Source organism: Molothrus ater, chromosome 3 (genome assembly GCF_012460135.2).
Source record: "Molothrus ater isolate BHLD 08-10-18 breed brown headed cowbird chromosome 3, BPBGC_Mater_1.1, whole genome shotgun sequence".
Lineage (NCBI taxonomy): Eukaryota > Metazoa > Chordata > Aves > Passeriformes > Icteridae > Molothrus > Molothrus ater.
In genome coordinates, this window is record NC_050480.2 from 44170226 (window position 1) to 44192996 (window position 22771).

A 22771-nucleotide genomic window follows, 5' to 3' on the forward strand; every position below is an offset into this window, starting at 1 on the left:
TTTCTGTAAGGTCAGACACTTCCTTCAGACTTACTTGATATCGCTTGGGTCCCACAGCTGCCATCCAGATGCCCATGCTCACATCTTCACCCTGCGATGAAATAAAAAATACAGATATGAGCACCAAGAACGCATAAAGCATGACTGTGACCTGGAATGAGTTGCATCATCTACCAGCAGTAAAGAATGGTAACTACAAAAACCTACGCCAGACTACTGCAGAGGTGTTAAAATAATCCTTCCACCTTTCCCATAACAATACACTGTTCTTACAAAAACAGTACAAAAAACAAGATTACAGCTCCAGAGGTTTTCAATCCCAAACATCTGTGCTTTGACTTAGAACAGGCACTAAACCTAGCAACAAAAAACATGGCAAAAGCCCACGTGAGCCAGGAGAACCCAACACTAACACTTAAGCAATGTTCTTTCTGACTCATCCAGTACATGCTGTTCCTCAGACCACTTCAACACAGAAAAACTGAACTAATCTTTATTACCTGGTACGTTTTTAATCTTTCAGAGTTGCTTGCCAGCCAATGCACAATGTCTTTGGAGATGACATAGCCAGACCCACAAGCAAAGGCTGGATATGCAGGACTTGGATACTCCAGTTCTTGCCATTTCCCAGTTCGATCAACTGCCCAATTTAGTCTGAAACTGAAGACATGTTAGACATGAGATGCTTATAGAGAGTCCTCTGTGGAACCTATGAACTGAAGTAATACTGATAAACAACTGAGAGAAAGAAGTAGGTGATCCTAATTATAGCTCCTAGTCTTATTTCTCTAGGGCACAAAGCTGAAATTGTAACTGTTGTTTGGTCTCAATCTTGGATAATAAGAGAAAGTTTTCAAAACAGAAACCAAAGCAACATTGACAGTCACGTCCTCAGCATCTATGCCTTGCTGTTGGGTTTTGAACTAGGTAAGCACACACATCCTTACCTATTTTGTAACAGGCACATCTGTCTCCGGCTAATTAACCCCTCTGGTGAATCAACATGACACAAAGGCAGTGCCTCCAGCAGGCATGCAGACAGTGATGTTATGCAACCCATTTTCCTGTTAAAGCTCGTGGCTGCTTAAAAATCAGGAAGCAGTACTACCTTCTCTAAGCTGTTTTCCAAATGAAGCTCAACAAAGGAGATGTTCAAAGGCTGCCATCACTGAATTACAAAAGAACTCTTCCTGGCAGTGGTGTTCTCTAAGGAAGGCTTTATTCACTCCAGAGGCCTGCAGGAAGCAGTCTCTGTCTGCAGAGTCTCCCCAGACGCTCCCAGCGTGGCAGAGCTCGCTGCGGCGCTGTGCAGCGCTATGGACCCTGCCAAACTGCCAAGTGAAAAGCATCCTGCTTTCCTGTTTGGGAACAAGCTGCTATTGCACTCCTCTGGCCTCACAAGTACTTCATGCAGCCACAGCTAAGAGACATAACTGTGTCAATGCAGCAGGGTCTCCCCCTGTTTCACAAAGAGGTTCAGCATTGCTGATTTCCAGTCACAAGCACAAACAGCTGAAAGCTTCAGTGAGCTACTAAGAACTGTCACCTCAGACAACAGCCCCAAAAGGGAGGAATTACAGCTGAGTGGCAGGTATGTTATCAGATTCTGCCCATTCTCAACTGAAGCTGACATATTAAAGCCCAAAGTAAATGAAAGTCTCATCTGATACCTGAATTCATTTTAGGCACAGTACCTTCCACTCCACTGAATCACAGCATGAAGGGTTCAGACTGAGAAGCATCTGCTTTGATAATCATTTTATACTTCCATAGTTATTTCAGTGTTGCTCCTTACATATCACACTTGCCTGACCTGAAGACTGTGACTATTAAAGAATTTACACTGAAAGATGTCACTCCTACAGATCTTTGAGATAATCACAAGATAACCAACTATTTCACACACTTGACCATACACCTTATTAAATTGCTTTATAAGCAACAGGCAGAATCAGATTTGTGAAGCAAAGCAGCAAAGGCCTGTTTTTCTTCAATGAGCAGAGGGCAACAGGAAGGCACATTGTACCATTATGCTATATTGAATGCTGTAGTAGCATAGAGGTCCTGCTATATTGGATTTCATACCAGAGCTGCAATGCATTCCATGGATGGAAGGGAAGATAGTGACATTACAAAAAGTAGTATTTATAGTTCTGTACCATGTACTTTTAACTTTGCTATATTGCTGGAAAATTCTTATTTACTTAAGTACCGTGACAAAGACATCTACACATTTTAAAACCAGGCAAGATATTCAGCAAGTTTAAATCACCGTAAAGGCATACTCTGGAAAGTCACTGTAAAGGACTGATTTCTGATTCTGAGATTCAAAGTTTAACACGTACAGAAGTCCTGCTTTTTACATGTTGGCTTCTTTAGGCATAGGAGGGGAACCCACATGAAAACAGACTTAAATCTCTAAACCATTCATAAAGAAATGATAACTATCTCTTAAAGGTAATTTTAAAAAACAACTTACTTTCCCCACCAAATGTTTGGCCTGTCCAATTTTTTCTGCATTATCCTGTTAAAAACACCTTCCAAATCAATGTAACAGTCATCATCCGTCTTCAGCAACAAGTCAAAACTCGTTGATTCCACTGTCCTGTAGCCAAAAAGGAAAGTGATGAGATGCTGAGCTGCACACCACAAACTCCAGACAGCATGCTCTGCAAGGGGTTTTTGGGATGTAGGGGGGAGCAAGAGGGAAGGAACATCTTTTCTACCCTTGACTTTTAAATGTTTTCTCTCTATCGACCAAGGCTGACTGCTTGTCCTTCAAAGGAGATGCAGCTGTGTCCTATGATGATCTTACAACATGGACTTGTGTATGAGCGGAAGAAAACAAATTTGAGGTTTTGTTCTCCAGGACAGATGGTGGATTTACTAATGAAACCATCTTAAGCAGTATTGACCTCAGAAGGACATGAATCCCTGATGCTGATGGCAGCACAGATGTTAAAAGCCACTGGCTACATGTCAGTAGCCTACTTTCAGGATGAGACAGTCAGTTCAAGGGCAATGAGAAGGTTGTAGGTGGTAAAAAACATCTGTGGAAACAACTCTGTCTATACTCTTTCTCTGTAAATGCACCCTTCAAACATGAAAATGTTGTCTTTACCTGTCTGAAATAGTTAAACATGACACACATAAAATAACCAAAACAACTTAAGATTCTAGGGATCATGGCTAGGTTGGTTACAAACATTTGTAAGGGTAACTTCTTACAACAAGAAGGGTATTTTTAAAAGCCTTTTATTACTAAATCTTGAAAAATTGCTAATCTGTAAGAAATTATCACAAAGATCTAAGTCTTGACATGCAAACCTCCTTTTAGAACTGAAAGCATGGTTCAGTTTTTCAGTTACATTCATAGCCATGGAATTTGTGACATAAGTGCATAATCTTGCAAGCAACTAAACTGAATTTTGGATAAAGTACAACTGTCAACTGTATTTCTTACTCCACAGCAGCATCAATTAACTGAAACAGTTATCTCAGAGTAATGGAAATCACTGCAAATTTAGAGGTAGAAACTTACTGGATTAACACAGACAATGAAACTCTTCACTATGAAAACTCTTCCTATCAGCCTTCTGTCCCTGCTGTACACATGCTCCCAATCGTTCCCCTCCACTCAGCACTGGTGTGGCCACATCTGGACTACATGTGCAGTCTTAGACTCCTCAGTACAAGAGGGACATGGCCATACTGGGCAGAGAGTCCAGCAAAGGCCCATCAAGATGATTATGGGACTGGAGCAACAGCCACAAACTGAAACACTGAATAAGTACACAAACTGGCCAAAAGCCATCCTTTACAATATTAAAACTGCTAGTTTTCAGTTAGATACAAATGAAAAGAAATTACAAGGAGAAATGAAAATTTTTACACCTGGACTCTTAGAGCAGAAGCCTGTCTTGCCAGCTTGTGCAGATTTGAGGCACCAAGGGTCAGCATTCAAAAACTATAGGCACTGCCGTTTTACTCACTACATGCATCCAAAATGTTGAGACAGAAATACAACTTAATGAAGTAAATCACATAAGGCATGTATTTCATGGAACCTATCAAGTAACATAATCTGCTAGATCATCTTGCACTACAAACAGCACCATTCCTAAGAGAAAATAAGAAAATACTTTCTTTTCTACTTACCATCGGTAGAAGTTCAGCAGTTTGGAGGGAACGTTTCTGTAAGTGTCAATCACATCTACAAAAACAATGTCATCATACATACTGCTTTCTTCCTTCAATAAAGCATCTTCCTTCTCAAGGTTTTTTATGTGACTTGCAAACCTTTCTGGGCGAGTATGGAGGCTTTTTAAAAGAGCATCACCTTCTGAAAGAAACAGCACCCATTATTAAACAAAGATCCATATTATTTCACATTTCTCTTGGATCATACAGGGCACACATTGACAAAATGAATCTGAAGAAGCATTCAAATTAATGGGGTTATGAAAATCCTGCAATTAATTTTAAAATTTCTACAAAATTGTTTAAGTTGCAGAACAACAAATATTTTTTTGTATAAGGCCTGACACTAAAAGCTTAAAGTAAAAAAGTATTCTCTTCCTCTTCAGTAATAAAAGAATTCAACTTTCTAAGGTTCCTTAATATAAAGAACAGTCTGGGACTTCACTATTTCTTTTACTGTAGAGTAAAAAGGCCACTGTCAGTTCCTCCCAAGTATATGTATTTAGCATAAAAAATAAACACAAACAATGCTATGCTAAATATAACCAAATAGGCATTGCTTTGATGTAGCACAGATTATCCCTGCTGAACCACATCACATAACTGCAGGTAAAAGCTAAAAATATATTGCAGATAAGGAGGTAGTTTGTAGTACTGAAGAAAAGTTTTTCAAACAAAATGGAAGGGCTTTAGCACACACCTCAATTCAGGCTCCTACACAGCAGAGAAGACAACAGGACTGCCCAGTTGTATCTGCCAGGCCTAGCTACAAAACCACAGCAATAACACTATCAATGCTTATGTTGGACCAATAAGAACACATTGGTTCCAGTACTATGTGGTCAAAATCTTAGAAATTGGAAAGGCCTCCTCTAAAATCTCTCAACATTCTGCTGAAATAGGTGTAAAAGGGCAACAATAGGGATGAAAACTGTTTGTCCATACTGTTAAACATTGTGATACAGTACCTCTAACTGCAGCAGAACTGGAAAAAAATGTGAAAAATATCAGGGAAAGATTTCAGTGCATGTCATTTTTTAACTCGATTTTGGGTAACAAAAAACAAGAAGAGAGTCTAGATAAAAAGACAAAGGAATGAAACTCAACTGGAGTGGCTGACAAAAGACAAGCAAAGGAACCACATCAGAATATTGATTTAAAGCATAAAAGAGCCAGGAAGAAAATGTTTCTGCCAAAAGAAAACCTAGAGTGACTAAGTTCATGAAGACAGCAGAAATCATACTCAGAAGTGTAATTTAAATGACCTGTTTTACCATCACATCAAATGTCATGCTACATTTTGTGGACCTACCTTGAATAGTGTAGATAAAACCACCTGCTATTCCCTCCACACCTTCTGTGAGTTCATGTGGCAGTGACCCTTCCCCTGCCTGTTAGGAACAGATTAATTGAAATCAATAGATTAATTCATCTCTCATTATTGATGTGTTTTCCCTCTGATTTTAAGGTGTGATGTTTTCTGGCAACTAAGAATGAAATTAATTTAAAGCTCTGCTGGTCAGGCACTTGCATAATCACAGAACCACAAAACATCCTGAGTTGGAAGGGACCCACAACAATTATTGATGTCCAACTCCTGGTCCTGCACAGGACCACCCCAAGAATCACACCATGTGCCATGAAAGACTAAGATTAAGATTTTTAACTGAAGTTTTGTGGCATTTTTTTAAGTTTCACCCAAAACTAGCAGTACCACTGAAACTTTCAGGAAACTAGTTTCAAAGTTGACAGCAAAATGCAAAATTATTCTGGCTAAATTACAATGACACAGTTTAGGCAAGCAACAATCTGACATGAAAAGAGACACTGCTAAAAAGCAAATACCCAGACTTTATCGCATCAGTTGGGATTTTAGCACAGGATTTTTGACCCACATTTTGCCATATACTGATATACTGATACTGCTTCACATTCTCACAAAAACAATGAGAGTTTTACTCCTCTCAAAATAAAATGCCACTTACAAGTGTAATTTTTTTGCAAGAAGGATAAGCAAAACTTCTCTTCTGAGACAAAAGGAAAAGCCCAACTAAATTCATGATTTACACAGAGAAACACAGGAAAATAAAATGCTAAATTCTCAACAATTATAGGAAAAATAGAAACATGGTGGAAAGGAAGGTGAGGGGACTCACTGTAATGACTCTGAAAACACCTCCTCCATCATTCACCATCACTTTATTAAGGTTTCTTGAAACCAAGCCCTGAAGATCCTGGCTCTCCCACACAATGGTACCTTCAAAACTCTGGTAAGAGAGCAAAATACAGTTATGCAGGTATACAAAGACTTTAAAAAAAATCGAAGTCAAACAGTTTGGGCTCATTAAAATTATTTTGAAATAGTCAACTTCACACAAGATTTAGCTTGAGTGCATAACATAAATGTTTTACTTACACTTCAATAAAAATAAATTACACATAAATGAAACACATCCATGAAACTCAGTAACATGTAATCATTCTTTTAAGACTACTCATTAAGACTATATTAAACTTTTAACTGAAGCATAGCATAAAAGACTTTGGCTTTCTAAAATCATCAAAATAGCATTTAAAGGTGACCTGAAGTGAGTTTTCAAAAATCAAATATAAAATCTGCGTTACAAAGAGAATACATTAAAACAGATTTGGAAACAAGCTCAGCTTTTATCGTTATCTGCCAAACAGAGATCAGAGACTGGATCCTGACACCAGCAAAACTCAAAGAAAAATACGGCCACCTTAATGGCAGTAAAGGCGTCACAAGCTACTGTAGGACTCACAGAAGTCTTACCTCACATCTTGGCTAGTAAGAAAGAAAAAGACAAGTGAATAACTTCAAAATTTTCTTGTTTTAAGAGTCAAATTCGGCTATGCCACTCCATATTTTACACACAGTGTGTGTGTGTGTGTGTGTGTGTGTTTGTGCATGTAAATTCTTGCATTTGAAAGGACTTAATTTCAACTTTAAAATGAAAGACCCTTGAGAACATGCAAAGGAACAGGAGGTAAGTGGTACAAGTAAGAGTATTGGTAGAATTTTATTTTTAAAAAATTTTAAAGCAATTTCTCCCTTATGAAAAGGTAGGGTTGTTATACTCCTGACTCCTAGATGAACACATTCCATTTTGTCTCTCCCACTTTCATAGGAAACACACTGGTTGTTAGTGTGGGTGTTGGAACAGAAAAACAACTTGTTTGTACATGCATCTCTGTTTCTGTAGGAAGTCTGTTTACTTATACCAACCTCTAATCTCTTCCCCATTTTATCTTCCTTGTACACTAGAAACCTTCTTTAAAAATCCTCCAGCTACTGAAACACCTTTAAGTCTAGATTATAGTTCAGCTTACTTTATTGCTTTCCTCTAGAAGTAGGTCTTAGGATCTGCAGCAGCCTCAGTGTTTAATGACAGCTCTGTGTGTACTTCAGAAGTCTCTCATCTATTATTTAAAATGCCAGGTTTATAAGCAAATAACGGAGCTAGCCAGTGTTTATTCAAGCCTGACTTCCATGCTCAATACCTTCCCCTTGTTTCACAGAATCACAGAATAAGCTGAATTGGAAGGGACCCATAAGGATCATCCTTTCCAACTCCTGACCCTGCAGGACCATTCCCAAATCACACCCTCTGCCTGCAAGCATTGACAAAACTCTTCTTGAACTCTTGGCTTGATGCTGTGACCACTTCCCTGGGGAGCCTATTCCAGTGCCCAACTACCCTCTGGGTGAAGAATCTTTTTCTAATATCCAGTCTAAAACTTCCCTAATGCCGCTTCAGGCCATTTCCTGTCCTTGTTCACCACAGAGAAGAGATCAATACCTGCCCCTCCTCTTCCTCTCATGAGAAAGTTGTAACTGCAGTGAGATCTCCTTTCAGTCTTCTCCAGGCTGAACAGACCAAGTGACCTCAGCTGCTCCTCAAATTCCTTCCCCTCAAGGCCCATCACCATCTTCATTGCCCTCCTTTGGGCACTCCCTAACAGTTCAATGTCTTTCTTATATTGAAACTGCCCCTAGCACTCGAGGTGAGGCTGCCTCAGAGCAGGACAATCCCCTCCCTGCCCAGCTGAGGATGCTGTGCCTGAATGCAGCATCAGGACACGCCTGGGCCTCATGGCTGCCAAGGCACTGCTGACTCATACTCAGCTTTCTGTTGTTTGCTTAATTATTTCTCACTTATCAAAATAAATGGACCAATATTAAGACTTTTTCTAGTGGCTCAATTTCTCTTTTTGCAGTGACTGTCATCTCCCATTCCAATGTTTTTTGCTGTAGGGATTGGGCTCTAATCACACTTCAGTGTCCTCTTTATAGACACAACCTCTGGAAAGTTATTTAGTGAACAGGAGAGTCCTTTAGGAGCAAGAGAGTCCTTCCATGCCTCAGCAAGCAGAAACATTACAATTCTCACCACTGACTATTAGTGATACTGACTTCAAATGTACCAGGAGTCTTAATCAGTTACTACCAGTGAACCTCAGTGTAAGGTGTCCTAAGGCTGCAAGCTATCATTATTTTCTAGGTTGAGAGACTCGTAAGCAAATTTTCTAATTACTCTAGCCCTTAGCAATCCTTACTCTAAGCCAGTTAATGAAAGCTAAGGCCTGAAAATGCTTCAAGCAAAAACATTAGTGGCACACCTGAGACTACATCATCTGTTTTTCCCCATTTAAATTCCAGCCTTGTTGCTGCTAGAGCGCAGTGGCATTTACAGTGAATACCGAACAAGTGAACTGACATAATGCAGCCCTGCCAAACTCCTTTCCTAATGTTAAACAGTGCTGTGCTTTTTGTTCCTCCAACTACTCCCCATTAGCAATACAGAATATGTGCAGTAGAGTCCCATCTTCATGCAAATGGCCCAAGGCTTTTTGACAAAATAAGTGCACTGCTAAGACTTGTCTGTAAGAGCCCTGTTTGTTTTAGTTATCTGCTGGTGCTTCTGCTGTTCTGCGCTTTCAGTCATTCCAAAGCTGAATGATCGATTCTGTCTCTCACAATCTGGCCTGCCAGATGCTTATTCTAATGCTGCATTTCCTTTCCCTTCCCCAAGACAAGCAGAAAGAGCAGCACTTCAGCTGCAACATGAATGAAGCTCTTCAGCAGTCTGTACAATCCATTACTTCTTCAAGGTGGAAAGACAGAGAATAGACGCTGTCTCAGACAGCATCCTATGACAATTAAACAGTTCACTAAATTTAGTGCTCTCAAACAAGCAGACAGGAACACGTGGGCATTGCCACCTCTTCTGAATCATCGTGTATGCCTTAGCATCCTGAGCATCACAGGAGACTGCATGCTGTGCCTAAGCCCTATTAATCTACGTTAGAAACATCGTGTTACCCTGTAAGCATTCAGTGCATGACACACATCAGATTAAGGAAGCCCACACAAAGAAATATATGAATACTAATATTCTCTCTCTCAAGGAAGTATTTCCCATCTGCTTCTCAGGGAAACTGCAACCATTTATAGCAAAATTACAACTGCCTGGAATTTTAGCATCTCAAAACAAAGTCTTACATGGAAAAGGCTCACGTAATAGACTGCCAAATTACTGGGTAACTAATATTCCTTTTAAAAACATAAACTAAACCCTTAATTATTTTAGTATGAAATTATATTGCCAAAGCATATGCACAAAATACTGCAAGTGGTCTGCTCACCTGAAAGGTCTCCTGCCAGCATTAACAACTTGCACAGTATTCAGTAAATACTGTCTAAGATGATAAATCAATCAGTCAGCTGCAGATTCCCCTTAAAATTAATAGATTTCCAAATGCATTCATTAGTATAGAGCCAGGGGAATAAATCAGGGAATAAACTGGCCCAAATTGTCCTCTCTTCCCTCTTCAGTCTTCTCTTGCTTCATTCTTTCATAACACAATTTCTTTAGTAATAAAACAACCCAGACCTAAAGACAACTTACAGAAACAGCAGCAAGAGTCCAGGAAAATATTTAAATTAAGGGAAACTGTCTAAAATGGTAGCTGAGATATCTAGTGAGAGATCACTGGTCCACTGAGAACAATTCCTTGTACCTGAGAGGGTCTGCTAACTAGAATTCTCCTTCTGAGCCAACCCTTATTCATTAAACCTTCACTGTAAAATCATCAAGGTATTTTCCTATGATATTCTGTTCCATTTGTGTTTAATCCCCTTCCTTCCTATGCAGCCACAAGTAGGTTCCATATCCCTATACCTAAAACAACCCTGTCACTGCAAATATAACACACAATACGTTGATGTTATGTTCAAGACATCAGATGCAGAAAACTCTTTTCCAGCTGTTCCCTAGAAACCTGTGCCATTCTCCCCTTCCTATCTTGAGTGCTAATGTCTGATAAAGCAGAAGGGAAAAGAAGCACCACATGTTCTGGTAAACTCTCCCACAGAATCCAAGCAGGTGCAGTTTGCAATCAGAAATAGGTAAGTTTTCTGAAGTTGCTACTATTTGACAAAGTAATTTTTTATCAATTTGTATTTTTCAGGCTCATGCTCTGTAACTACCTGTGATAACAAGATGCTGTAAAACAAATACTGGATTTCAGCATATCCCTGCAACTGCTTACCCATTCTGGGATTCTGAGAACTAACACTCTAGAGGTTTTCACTTGCCCTTTTCTGCCTCAAGCAAAGGCCAGTTTTATCAGTCAGTCTGCCCAGATGACTTAAAAGAACTGCTGGCAGTTCTGGTACTGCACATACCTCTGGCAAAATAAACTGCTCTACTGGCTTGTACCACAATCTGTTCACCTGCACTCCACAGCTTGGTGGACTAAAGCGAGCACTGAAGATGGCTTCCTGTGAACAATGGGAAAAAAACAAAATTAAAAAAAAAACACAACACCCATTAAAAGTGCTACTGTATTACAAAGGCCACAAAATGGCTCTTAGATAATAACAAATTACATAAAGATTCTGCATTTACAAATTCCAATCTTCAGAAAACAGTTTCCAAGCTCTCTTATGATACCAATTTTTCTCCTTTCCTGGAACTAAAAAGCTAATGCAGATAAAATTATCAGACATTGAACATTTAGGAATTCTACAGTTTAGGAAATGTGAACTTGATTACAGTATAACTTTACTTTTATTATGGCTATTATAAACCAAACTCCTTGGAGGTCCATCATCAAAGTCATAGTTACAATTCTTTCTACTGTAGCACAGGCAGAAGTTTTGAAATTGGCCTATCAAGTCATTGGTTGAGATAAATGTCATCTATCAAATGCAACAATCTTGCTCAAAATTTTTTTTCCCTCCAAATCACAAAGCTATACTATCAAGCCCATAACAGCTTGGGACTGGGGGAAATTATCAATGAAGTCTGACTATTACCAGTAAATTGTAACAGTTTCTAGAAATCTTATATATCTTGCCAGAAGACAGACAAGAAAAAAATTACAGCTGTCCTGCATCTCTGCTTGAAGACACCAAATATATGTTTCTGCAAGCATTTTAAATATATTAGATAGCTTAATTTTTATTCCTTAATAACTATCAATATTTAGAACCCCAAATACAAACAAAAAATTGCTCATTGGAATTAGATGTAAGTGCTCTTTCATAACAGCATCTGGATTAACACATAGCATTTGGGGAATTTCATCTTTCTTCTTCTTCATCCAGGATGTGCATCTGTATACATACATGAGAATTTAAAATGCAACAGAAGAAAAATATAATTCATAAACTTGTCAGTTAAGTATTTCTCTTCTAATTCACCAATACAGCATGTCACTTTCTTTAAGAACTTCATGCACAAAAAAGAGACATCATGCTTTCAAAAAATGACTACAATACTCTACCTCATGTTCTGCCTGGTACAGCTTTACAGTGATGTTCCTCTGGAATCCCACCCCATCAGCCTCATAAAATACTCCAAGGCTGGTAATGACAATGGGGTAAAGCACACGGAAGTTCACACTGACAATTCTGTCTTCAGACAGCACAGAAGGGATGTCCTCAGGGAGACTGAATGCTTCAATTTCCTGATTCAAAACTGAATGAAAAAGAAAGGCCAGAGGTAAGGGGAGAAAAGTTCATAGTTCCTGGACACACACAAAGCACACTGCCTACATGCAAAGCATTCTGGTTAATTAGCATGGCTAACAAGTGCACAAGGATAATCAAACACTGGAGTAAAAGAAAACACAATGGGCTGCAGATTGCAACAAGAAAAATTTCAGTGATACAGCAATCTGCAAGCTAATATCAATTGCAACTCAATGCCTACATATCCACAGGGCAAAGATTAGAAACACAATAAATCCAGAGCAGGAAGACAAAAATGCTATTTGACTGCATGAATACATGTATATTAGCATAATAAAATAATTATTCATGTATCAAAATGACACACACCTCCACTTAATTCAGCTGTCTGCTTTTTGGCATTATCGCCTACCTAAGCCCTGAGGTACCATTTATACTTGGGAACAGTGGATGTTGTCATTCAAAGAGAAAGTAACAGAAGTAACATTTCATGTTGAATCATGGCTCAGGTACCTAGCAGTACCTACCTAGGCAATCCTTACTTAACTTGTATTAAAGAGCAAGAATGAAATAAAATCCAAAAGGAGAGAGGAAAAATTGACTATTTTAGTTAGGAATTTTTGTATGGCATTTAATTTTTTCCCTCCATTTTGCATTTCTTAATTGTTTTCTCTCTAAAGCAGAATCTGAAAAACCAATCAGCCAGACTTGCTTAGAGAATTCACTTTGTCACCAGAGAAGTCCATCTGACACTAAAGACTGTCACCTTGCTACTTTCTTCACAGTTGACACTATGCCAGGTCATTTTGTCTCTCTCCAACTTCATTTAACACATACATCAAATAAAAATGTATTGTATATGGGAGAGACTGTCTGGGGGCTCAACAAAAATGCAAATCCATTAGAAGTCAACGGACTGCCCTTCAAATGCCCAAAAATCTTTCCCTTTCTGGCCTGCACACGGTACTTACAGGAAGGTTATGCAACAAGTTCTAGGAGGTATTTGTTTTCAAGACTAGCTGTCTCAATGAAACTCCCCAAACCACTCTCAGGAAAGATGACTAGCTCTAGTTCAGACTGCAGAATTTGTAGAAGTTAACTTCTTTACCTGGGTTGCTGATGTTCAGAAGCTTGCAGGAGTAGGGGTCTTCTCTGTCCTTCACTGGCACAGCACAACCATGCGCACCTATTATAAACTTCACAAGGACACTAAAATAATTTGCTTTTATTAACACCAGTTCTCTTCCCTCCTCCCTCCATCTTCAATAAACTTAATTTTATCACTGTGACCTGTCTTTCACAGGGTTAAGATTTTGAACCTCTTAAAAATCAGCAATGACAGTTGGTATGCAGAGCAACCACGTGAATCCCCTCATAGGAGTTCAATTCCAAATCCACATTAACATTTTACATGATGAGGTCACAAGAAGATTGGCAGCTAGAAATGAGATACAAGACAGCCAGCACACTAAACAGAAAAAAGACCTAAGGCAACACTGAAAGATCCCAGAGACCTGCCCCTGCTAGCCCGGGTTTGTTACTTAATTCAAGATTGTTTAAATACTACGCATTCAAACGTCAATGAAAAAAATAGCAAGAAAAAAGACACATAAGCATCAAAGGAGGAACAAGGATTCCAGACTGTCTGTTACAGTGAAATATTTCAACTTTGGGCTGTAGCAAAACAAGAGGTTCCTCTCCAGCTCCAATCATGGTTATTCCATAGTAGGAAGACATCAAGTAAGTACAAAGAGCAAGGGTCCACCTTTGCCTATCTTTTCACCTAGCAGCTAAATGTCCTCCCAGAACTCCATATAAGCTATGAGAGGTCACAATTTTAGATGACTGAGATGGGTATGCTGTACTCCAGGCTGCATGCTGACACAAATCTGGGAACAGCAAATGGTCTCAGTGCAAGGCAGGTACCAAGGTGTGAGTATGGCAGCATTTCTGGGATGAACTGCTGCAGACCTTCTCAGCAAAAACAGACCTGTCTGTAGACTGTCAGGTCTATGCAAGCAATCAGGAAGGGCCACTCACACTGCAGCAGTTTGGTGCACCTGGTTCAGTGGGAAATAAACCTGAACTTTACAGCTGAGGCTGTTTACAAGAGCTTTTGTGGTTCTCTCACCAAATGCAATCCTGCCTGCTTTCAAAAATCCTGGACTACCAAGGATTCAAGCTGCACACCATACATTGCAACACGAAAAACAGAAAGGCTTATACAACACTAATAAACAGGGGCAAGTAATTGCAAAAGCAAACAGCAGTGTATAAAAAGTAGTTCCAGCCCCAGGCAAGAAGTATTCTTATATACTATTAAGCAGACTTTTAAAAAATCTATCAGAATACAAGATGCTAAAAAACAAACAAACAAATTAGGAAACACTTTAAAACAAAAATTATTAAATCAAGACATTCCAGCATGACAGTCCTGCCCCCCTGCCCAAACCACAGAACAGTAAAGGTTACCGTTGGTTCAGGGCAGGATGTTGTTTCAGGTGCTTGAACCAAGTGCTCCTTATAACATTGCGGAGCTCATGGTTGTGTCGAGCTGACAAAACACCTACAATAACATCATAATGCTTCAGCTTCCATTGAGGAAAGAAGGACAGCGGACCTAGAAGTAGAAAGTGACAAATATTTACTTTGTGCACATATTGCCACAAGCCTGAGTTGCAAGCAATAATTAATTCCAGCCTTCCAGTACTTCAAGGGAGCTTACAAAAAGGAGGGGGAGCAATGCAGATAGTGAGAGGACATGGGAAAAGGGTTTTAAACTAAAATAGGGGAGATTAGATGTTGGGAAGAAATTCTTTACTCAGAGGGTGGCAAAACAGTGGCAAAGGTTGCCCAGAGAAGTTGTGGCTCACTCAATCCTGCCAAGTGTTCAAGGTCAGGTAGGATGGGGCTTTGGGCAATCAGGTCTGGTGGGAGTCATCCCTGCCCATGGCAAGGGAGTTGAAATTAGATGATCTTTAAGGTCCCTTCAACCCAAACCCATTCTGAAATTAAACGACATCCCAAAAGCAAGAGAACTAAAACACTAAAAACAAGCAGCAGGATTACTTTTGCATTCTTGGTTCAGAATCAGAGAAACATTTTCAATACGCCAAAACCTTCATTCACATGCCCATATTCCGTCTGCTTTCTAAAGTTGCTGGACCACCTATCTGCCTCACAATTTCAGTGTGGGATCTCAAGGACTATTGTTTCTAACCTTTTGAAGTGGAATACCACTCTGCCTTCACACAGGGGAATGCTCTGGCTTTATTCAAGGCTGGATGCCACTGCCAATACTTGTAATCCAGGATTTAGCTTGTGCTGTTTTAATTTAGAGATCATGAAACCTGAACTTGATTTCAAGCAGGATTATGACCTCCTCAGACAGATATCTGAGAAGCTCTGATTTAGAGCCTGTAAACTGTCAGTCAAGTAGCTAAAGTGAATTTGCTTCATTTAATCTATCTGACATCCTAGAGTTAAGACAGATTTGTATTTAACTTTAGCAAAGGATTACTTCCCTCTCATCTCACTATGTTTTTCATTGGGCTGCAGATAAAGAAAACAAATGTGAGTGCACTGCCTATAGCATAGACAAGATTTTTTAGAATCTAATTAAGAGACCAAAAATACTGCCAAGTCTGTATTGTGAACTCCCACTAGAAGGAGTTGAATTATTATCCAGACTCTGCCTTCTGTACCAGCATCCCCTTTCTCCACTTTGAAGTTGAATAGATGGGTTCTTTTACACTGCTCACTAACCTAGGACCCCACAGCATCTGCCACAAAAACTGCTGAGCCAAATCCCAGCAGGCATCCATCTAGCCTTATATCCCACTCTCAGTGTTCAGCATGCAATGGAGAGGCCTTGGCCTTGCTCTGTTCCATGCTGAACCAACATCAAGATTTCAGAACTTGTGTTATTGTTCTTTAGGACTATTTCCAAAAGCCAAATAAAACTGCTCTGGAATTGATTCTCAGAACAATGCAAAAGCAGAAAAACTACAGAGTGATGTTTCCACATGTAAACCTTTCCCATTCTATTTCCCACTAAATATTTTAGTTCTAAGTATGCAAACACTGATTTTCTTTAAGAAGGTTAAGTTCCACCATTATTTAAATGAAAGCAGCTACAAGATTATCAATTACTTAAGCTGATCATTAACCTATTAAGAGAAGCTTCCATCAACTTAGGCTCAGAACAACTTAAAATCCCAAGCAATGAGCCATTAGTTACAGTCTTCATTTTTTCACTGAAGTTACCTGTTGCACCTCTTACAACCACCATAACTGAGTTGATGGCAAGGTTTAGGAATATTATTTGTTTGCTACAAGCAGCAAATCTAGTGCCCTATATAACACCTGAAGAAACTTGTAAGTCAAACACACTGTTCAATCAAAATACCAATTTACTTTTCCTCTATGCAAGTAAATATAATTTATCCAGAGGCTCTGCATGTCCTCATAGGTCATTACATAGCCAAGAATTACCAACTCTCCAAGACAGCAGAGATACATGAGACAGACATATGTTTATAATGTATAACATCATAGCAAATTCCTGCTTACACATCCCTTTTTCCCCTTGTTCTCCATCCATCCTTTGATTATTCTTCAGCCTTCATTCCAAGCCCTCCACTATTAAGTTCATAGGTCTAATATGCTTGTAGACTGTAGATGAGGTACTGTTTACAGATTTTTTTTTAAGAATCACTTTTAATAAGAAGCAGAACTACTCCATTAAATCAAAATTAAAGAAAAATAAAACTAAGGGCACAAGTCTATGGGGTGACTTGACTCAGAATAGCATAAATTAGCTTGAATGAATTAAAAAAAAAAACAAACTAAAAATAAGTTACTCAAATCAAATATACTTTTAATTAGTTTATGTTTTAAAATGAGTGAAGCTTTTCCTTATGAACCCTCCACATGGGAACAATGTTAATGTAGCAGATGCTTCAGAATTAATATCCTATTGCTTTTAGAACAGCACTGCAGTGGTCTATATTCAGAAGACTGTCTGTCTTCTCTGTCCCAAGAGTTATGTAATTTTACTTTTTAAACCACTGAAAATGAAAAAAAACAGCTTACTTTGAGAAAACATTTTTTTGCTTGTTAGTAAAGATTTCTACTTCCTATGGAAAAGTAGGAATAATGCTAAAATTTCAGGAAAATAGACTCATATGTTTTTCTCTGAACTTGCACTGTTTAAAAAAAGGGAGATAAAGTGAGAAGTATAGGGGAAAAATACTAAGGCTATTATTAATTTATAAAGATAATTCCAATATGAGCATAAATATTCTCTGACACAGCATATTTAAAAGAAGACATTGCTGACCTCAAAGTCAATAGTGACAATTTAGACAAGCAATCAATCCTTGCCACTGAGGGCCAAAGCTATTTATATTCCATTCTATTATTGTGCAATTTTAGGCCAAAATTTTATTTGTTGGATTGTATCACATCATAAACATTGCTCTCACCTGGAACTGCTTTTGCAAGACAGTTACGTCCCTACATTTTCTGATTTCAAAGACAAGAAAAAACATTATAATTTTTGTAGTTTGTGAAGGGGGTGAAAAAACGAAGAAGAAAAAAGCTACACACTACATTCCTATATATATATATATATATATATACCCTAAAAGTGTTGCAGATCAAAGGTATGGAGAAGGACAGGAAACTTTTCAACCCAAAGGTCACACTACCACTGCCTATCTTGCTTTTGAACTCTTACTTAAAGTTGCATCTTGGTTGCATTACTTAGCCCAAGACTTCTCAGCAGAACCTGAGACAAATATACAAAGCTTACCTGTTAATCCACAGCAAACCTACAAAAACATGCTAAAAAACATGCTAAAAACAACCTACAAAAAAAGCTGCTTGCTTTCCTGAGAGAAAGCAAGCAGCCCTCCCTCAGCTGCTGAGGTTCATTTAATTCTCTGCAGCAGCTGTCAGCAGTACTTCTGTCAGCTCTAAGTCTACCAAGTCCAGTCTGCCAGTACCTTGTGTCACATTGCTCATGGTGAGCTCCTACTGAAGCTCTGATATTTGTAAGGACTGGCTTCCACACAATTCTCTGACATCTAACCATACTTGTACTTTTATTAGTAAAGATTTTCACCTCAGTACCAGCTTCAGGAAGCTTTCACAGGATTCTCAGCCACCAATTTTCATGAAATGGGTAAAAGCGCTGGTCAGGCTTGACTGAGAACCAGCAACAGACCAAAGTTTGGGAGAGATCCAGGAAAAAGTCAACAAGTGCATATGTAGAGTACAAAGCTGTGTCATTAGAAGACACGACTGAAGATGCAGAGGTGTGTGTCCTGCTGAGCTGGCCATGGAAAGAGGGCATCACTGACAGGCAGTCAGCTGATCCTGCTCAGATTTTAACCACCTCAGCAGCAGCCAACAGCTCTTGAAGTTTTTCAAAACCCCAACTACAAAGATGAACATGCACCTCTTCTTCCCATGAGACTGAATCTCAATAAAATGTCCAATTAGGCTGCTAATTATATTTGCTTCATTATAAGGAGATGAAGAGTGAGAGATCATTTAGCTTGATTTTGTCAACAAACAGTCTTGCTAAACATATTCCTATTGATGAGTCCCCAATCAACAACTAAATTTGCCAGTCATTTTCAGTGAAATTTGACATAATATGCAGTCCACAAAGTGATTAAGTCTCCACATTTCATGCAACTGGAGTGGACAAAGGAAAGACTCATTAGTGTCTGCACTGAGAAACACAGCAGTGTAGGCTTACTTGCAATATCAGGCACCAGAGCACCTCCACTGGACACAGCTAAAATAAGTGAGCTTCACAGAAAGCTGGGCTTTGTATCTTCTGCTACCAATGCAGCTTTTTTCTTTCTTTTTCTTCCTGAATAAATCAATGAATGGAACTAAGTAGGCCAAGCAGAAGTTATTTAGAATATTCTCAACTAATCCACTTCATAAGATAAGCAACACTCCTCCAAAATAAAAAAAAACCCACACATTTTTATCTCTGCCTATTCCTGTGATTTTGCAATCATATTCCTGAGGTTTAATACTTTTTTTCTTCTCTTCTGCTTTGTGAAAGATCCAAACAAACACGATGGAAGGAATTAACTCAATATAAAGACTTGTATTGACAGAATGCTGACACACACAGAAAAAGAACAAACCAAAGAGCAAAAACAGCTCTCTCCCCCTTTTAATCTACTTCACTTAAAGTAATCTGCCACAGCTCATCTGCATTACATGTTTTGCTACAAGCAGAGCTTCCTGACCTCCCTGCAGTACCTACTTCACCCCAGAGCTAGAAATTGCCAAGATGTGCACCCCTGGTCACTGCAGTACTCTGTGAGGCAGGCAAGCTTTTAGACAAGATTTACAGATTCAAAGAACAAAACCTCTGCAGGCAGAGGTTTCTGTTTGTTTTACATCAACAGCATTCCTTGGAAGAAATAGGACAGCAAGGTCCTTCTGAATTTCCAAGTGGCAGTAGTAACAGTGGGGGAGTGATGATACCCTAAAACACCTTAATTATATAATACTTGCACATTTCTAGACAAAACTGGGAACAATGGTCAAAGTATGTCCAGTAGAAAAGTCAAAAGAAACAAAGAAAAATCTTTTTTCAACACAAACTGATGCCTCCTTTTCTTTTTTTATTTTGTGGAGGGAAGGGGTGGGGTTGTGGTAGGGCAGGGGAAGCAGAGTATAGCACCTTTATCTGATGAAAACTGGCCACCAATCCCTGCTGCCATGGAACAAAAGTCTGCATCCAGGGAAGGCTACTTGCTCTCTTCTGGCTGTTCAACTCAGTGGGCAATTTAGAAGAAAACTGTTGAAAACCTTCAGCCAACTCTGGCCAACTCTTTATCCCCTGCTCCAGCGCCAAAATACAAAATACAGTGCCAGAGCCACTCATCAGTAGTTCGCAATGACTCAGACATCTGTCTACAGAATAACTGAAAACCTTAAAAAAACTTCAATTAATTTGGAAAATACCATCAGCTTATTTTGTGTCCATCAAAAGTTAGGGGATTGTTTTATGTTGGGGGTGGCCTATCCATGAAAAACCATGTCATACTAAGATCTTACAGATGAAGGGTGGGGGACAACTGGCATTTGAGGCAGGACTGCACATCTACTGCCAATGCCAAACCTGACCTGATGAGTTTCAGTTTCCAAGGCCCCCAGCCTGTTAAGTCTTTACATACCTACAAAAGATGAAATAACTTTGTGACCAAGCAGGCTACTCCCTGACAGACAGGACTACCAGATTTTAGACAACATCCTCTCTTAAGAAAGTCCCATATTTTAGCAAAACTTCACCTCATAGCCTGTTCCCATATTTTGGTTCCATTAGGCTAGTGCCTGAAAAAGTACATGCTGTGCCACAGGACAGCAGATGGCATACAAGCAGACTCTAGAAAATGCTGGGTTTTAATCTGTTGCATAATTGTTCACTAGTAGAAGACTGACTCTCACAAATCCAAATGGGCCAATTTTTAGCTGCCACCCCCCCAGAAATGTAACAGGAATAACAACTTAAAGGGCATCAGCAAAGTAGCAGAAGATTACCCAGAATGTGTGGGGCTTTCTGATTAGTCCCTGTAGCTGAAGCCCGACACTGAGTAACTTCCTACTCAATAAGATTTGTGCCATCAATTAAAACACACAATTAGCAATGAATCCACCTGGAGTGCTAAAAGCAGGTCTGTCTGTTCCTTCTCAAGTTTCTGAGGTCATTTTATAATTAGCATTTATCTAAGACTTTTACAAAAAATTAACTAAGCTTCCTACTCATGAACTTTCTTTGGATAGCACTTGTTTGTAACCAGTTAGAAAAGGATTTCAATTAAACCTAAAAGCATGTTCCTGCACAAATCTTGTTCAGAAGTGTGAATTACAGTCTCATTAACTGATGAACAAAAAAAAAAGCAGGAAGCCACTGAAATCAGAACACTAAAACAAAGGCCTTTGGTCTCAGGATTGATCCTATTTATTTTTTTCAAATTACTAAGTAGTGCCTACAAGAAGTGTACTCTATCTTCTGTGACACCAAGGTAAATGTGATCATGAGCACTGAGAAAGTCTGAATACTGCACAGGGAGAGACTGAGGGCCAAGAATGCAGGCAAACTACAGGCCTTTCACAAGGGGTAGTTAAAAGGAGACTTTATTACAGAAGGTACTTCCTAGAGAGGAAGAAAATGGAATGACTGAAGACTGGAACACTGTTTACATTTAAAGCCATCTGACCGAAAGATAAAAAACCAAACTGTTTTCTAGAAATGTTTTCTATTTCTAGAACTGTTTTCTATTTTCCACTACAAGTTAGAAGTACCTGAAGTGCTCAACTTAAGAAAGCAAAGGTTTAAAACAGACACCTTTGACCTCGGTGGTTACATGCTGAAGACATACTTGAAGGAGGACAAAGACCCTTTTGACTGAAAGGCTTAAGAATTAAAGGGCATGAACCAGGTGCAAGTAAGGCTAGAAATGAGAACATAATTTTAATCAGGACAACAAGCCTCTGGAACAGCCTCTTCCTATGATTGCCAGGAATCCAAGTGAACAGACAAAAAGCCACCCCGAGCACTCACTAAATAAATGCAGGCTGCCCACCTGCCATTCTATGACAGAAACCAAGAGCTGCTTAATAGAAATAGGAAGCACAACTGATGGCTGGGAATGTCTGTTCCAATCTTGCGTGAGTGAGTCAATGAAGCCAAGGTAAATAATCACTAAAACAGGTTATCAACTTTTTGACAGATTTCCATTTGAATGCGTGGTGATGATTATTTGGGAGGGTAATTAAACTCCTCAAATACAGAACTGCTGTTCACTCTGTCTTTGACCTCTACTGGTAGCTAATTCTGCAGCTGTTGAGATAGCACACAACTATTGTACACAACTACACAGAAATACCAGAGAATATACAAATTACACATTTTTATGTCACAGCTATTGCAAAACATTGCCCCATTATAAGATTTACTTTTTATTCACACCAGGGATTCCAGGTGATAGGTAGTAAAGAGCAGCTGGAGTAGTAAACAAGGAAAAAAAATTACTCAAGAGAAACAAGACTGGCTTTATCAGGCACTACCAGATCCTCTTAAGTAGTTTCAGATTCAAGAAGCCTTTTAACAAATTTAATAAATTTTAAAAAATTTCTTTCTTTTGTATACAAAGTCACTAATGTTCCTAAAACACTCTGAATAATAAAAAAAATACAACACAGAAGACATCTGAGGTCCCTTGGCTCATCCTTCTTTCTTCTGCCAAGGCAGCCATACCTACACCTTGTACATTTTGTGGTACTTTGAAGGCTAAGAGACAGATTCTTCCTTAAATACCATGCAAGGATTGGGCCTACAAAAAGACAACACATGTACAGTACTGAGCATTTTCCTACGGATGACATATGTTCTCATTTTGGAGGAGGCATCGTTATTCCTCCCCTCAGCATGAGTACATTACTCAATAGTAACTTTACAATAGCATTTATTTACAACTAAATAACCCTGCACAGAAACCATACACTTGCTCTTTCAGTGTTAAAAAAACCACT

General features: G+C 39.0%; 1 protein-coding gene across 1 annotated transcript in view; it reads right to left on the bottom strand.

Annotated features, from left to right (window-relative positions):
- B3GALNT2 (beta-1,3-N-acetylgalactosaminyltransferase 2) overlaps positions 1 to 22771 on the bottom strand; it is a 29831-nt gene that overhangs the window by 2925 nt on the left and 4135 nt on the right. The window contains exons 2-11 of the mRNA XM_036379427.2: positions 14672 to 14819; positions 13308 to 13408; positions 12013 to 12206; positions 10910 to 11005; positions 6357 to 6467; positions 5513 to 5591; positions 4159 to 4342; positions 2480 to 2605; positions 501 to 660; positions 35 to 91 (exon numbers count right to left, since the gene is read on the bottom strand). Coding sequence (XP_036235320.1) covers positions 35 to 91; positions 501 to 660; positions 2480 to 2605; positions 4159 to 4342; positions 5513 to 5591; positions 6357 to 6467; positions 10910 to 11005; positions 12013 to 12206; positions 13308 to 13408; positions 14672 to 14819 — 1256 coding nt within the window. The remainder of the gene's footprint in view (positions 1 to 34; positions 92 to 500; positions 661 to 2479; positions 2606 to 4158; positions 4343 to 5512; positions 5592 to 6356; positions 6468 to 10909; positions 11006 to 12012; positions 12207 to 13307; positions 13409 to 14671; positions 14820 to 22771) is intronic.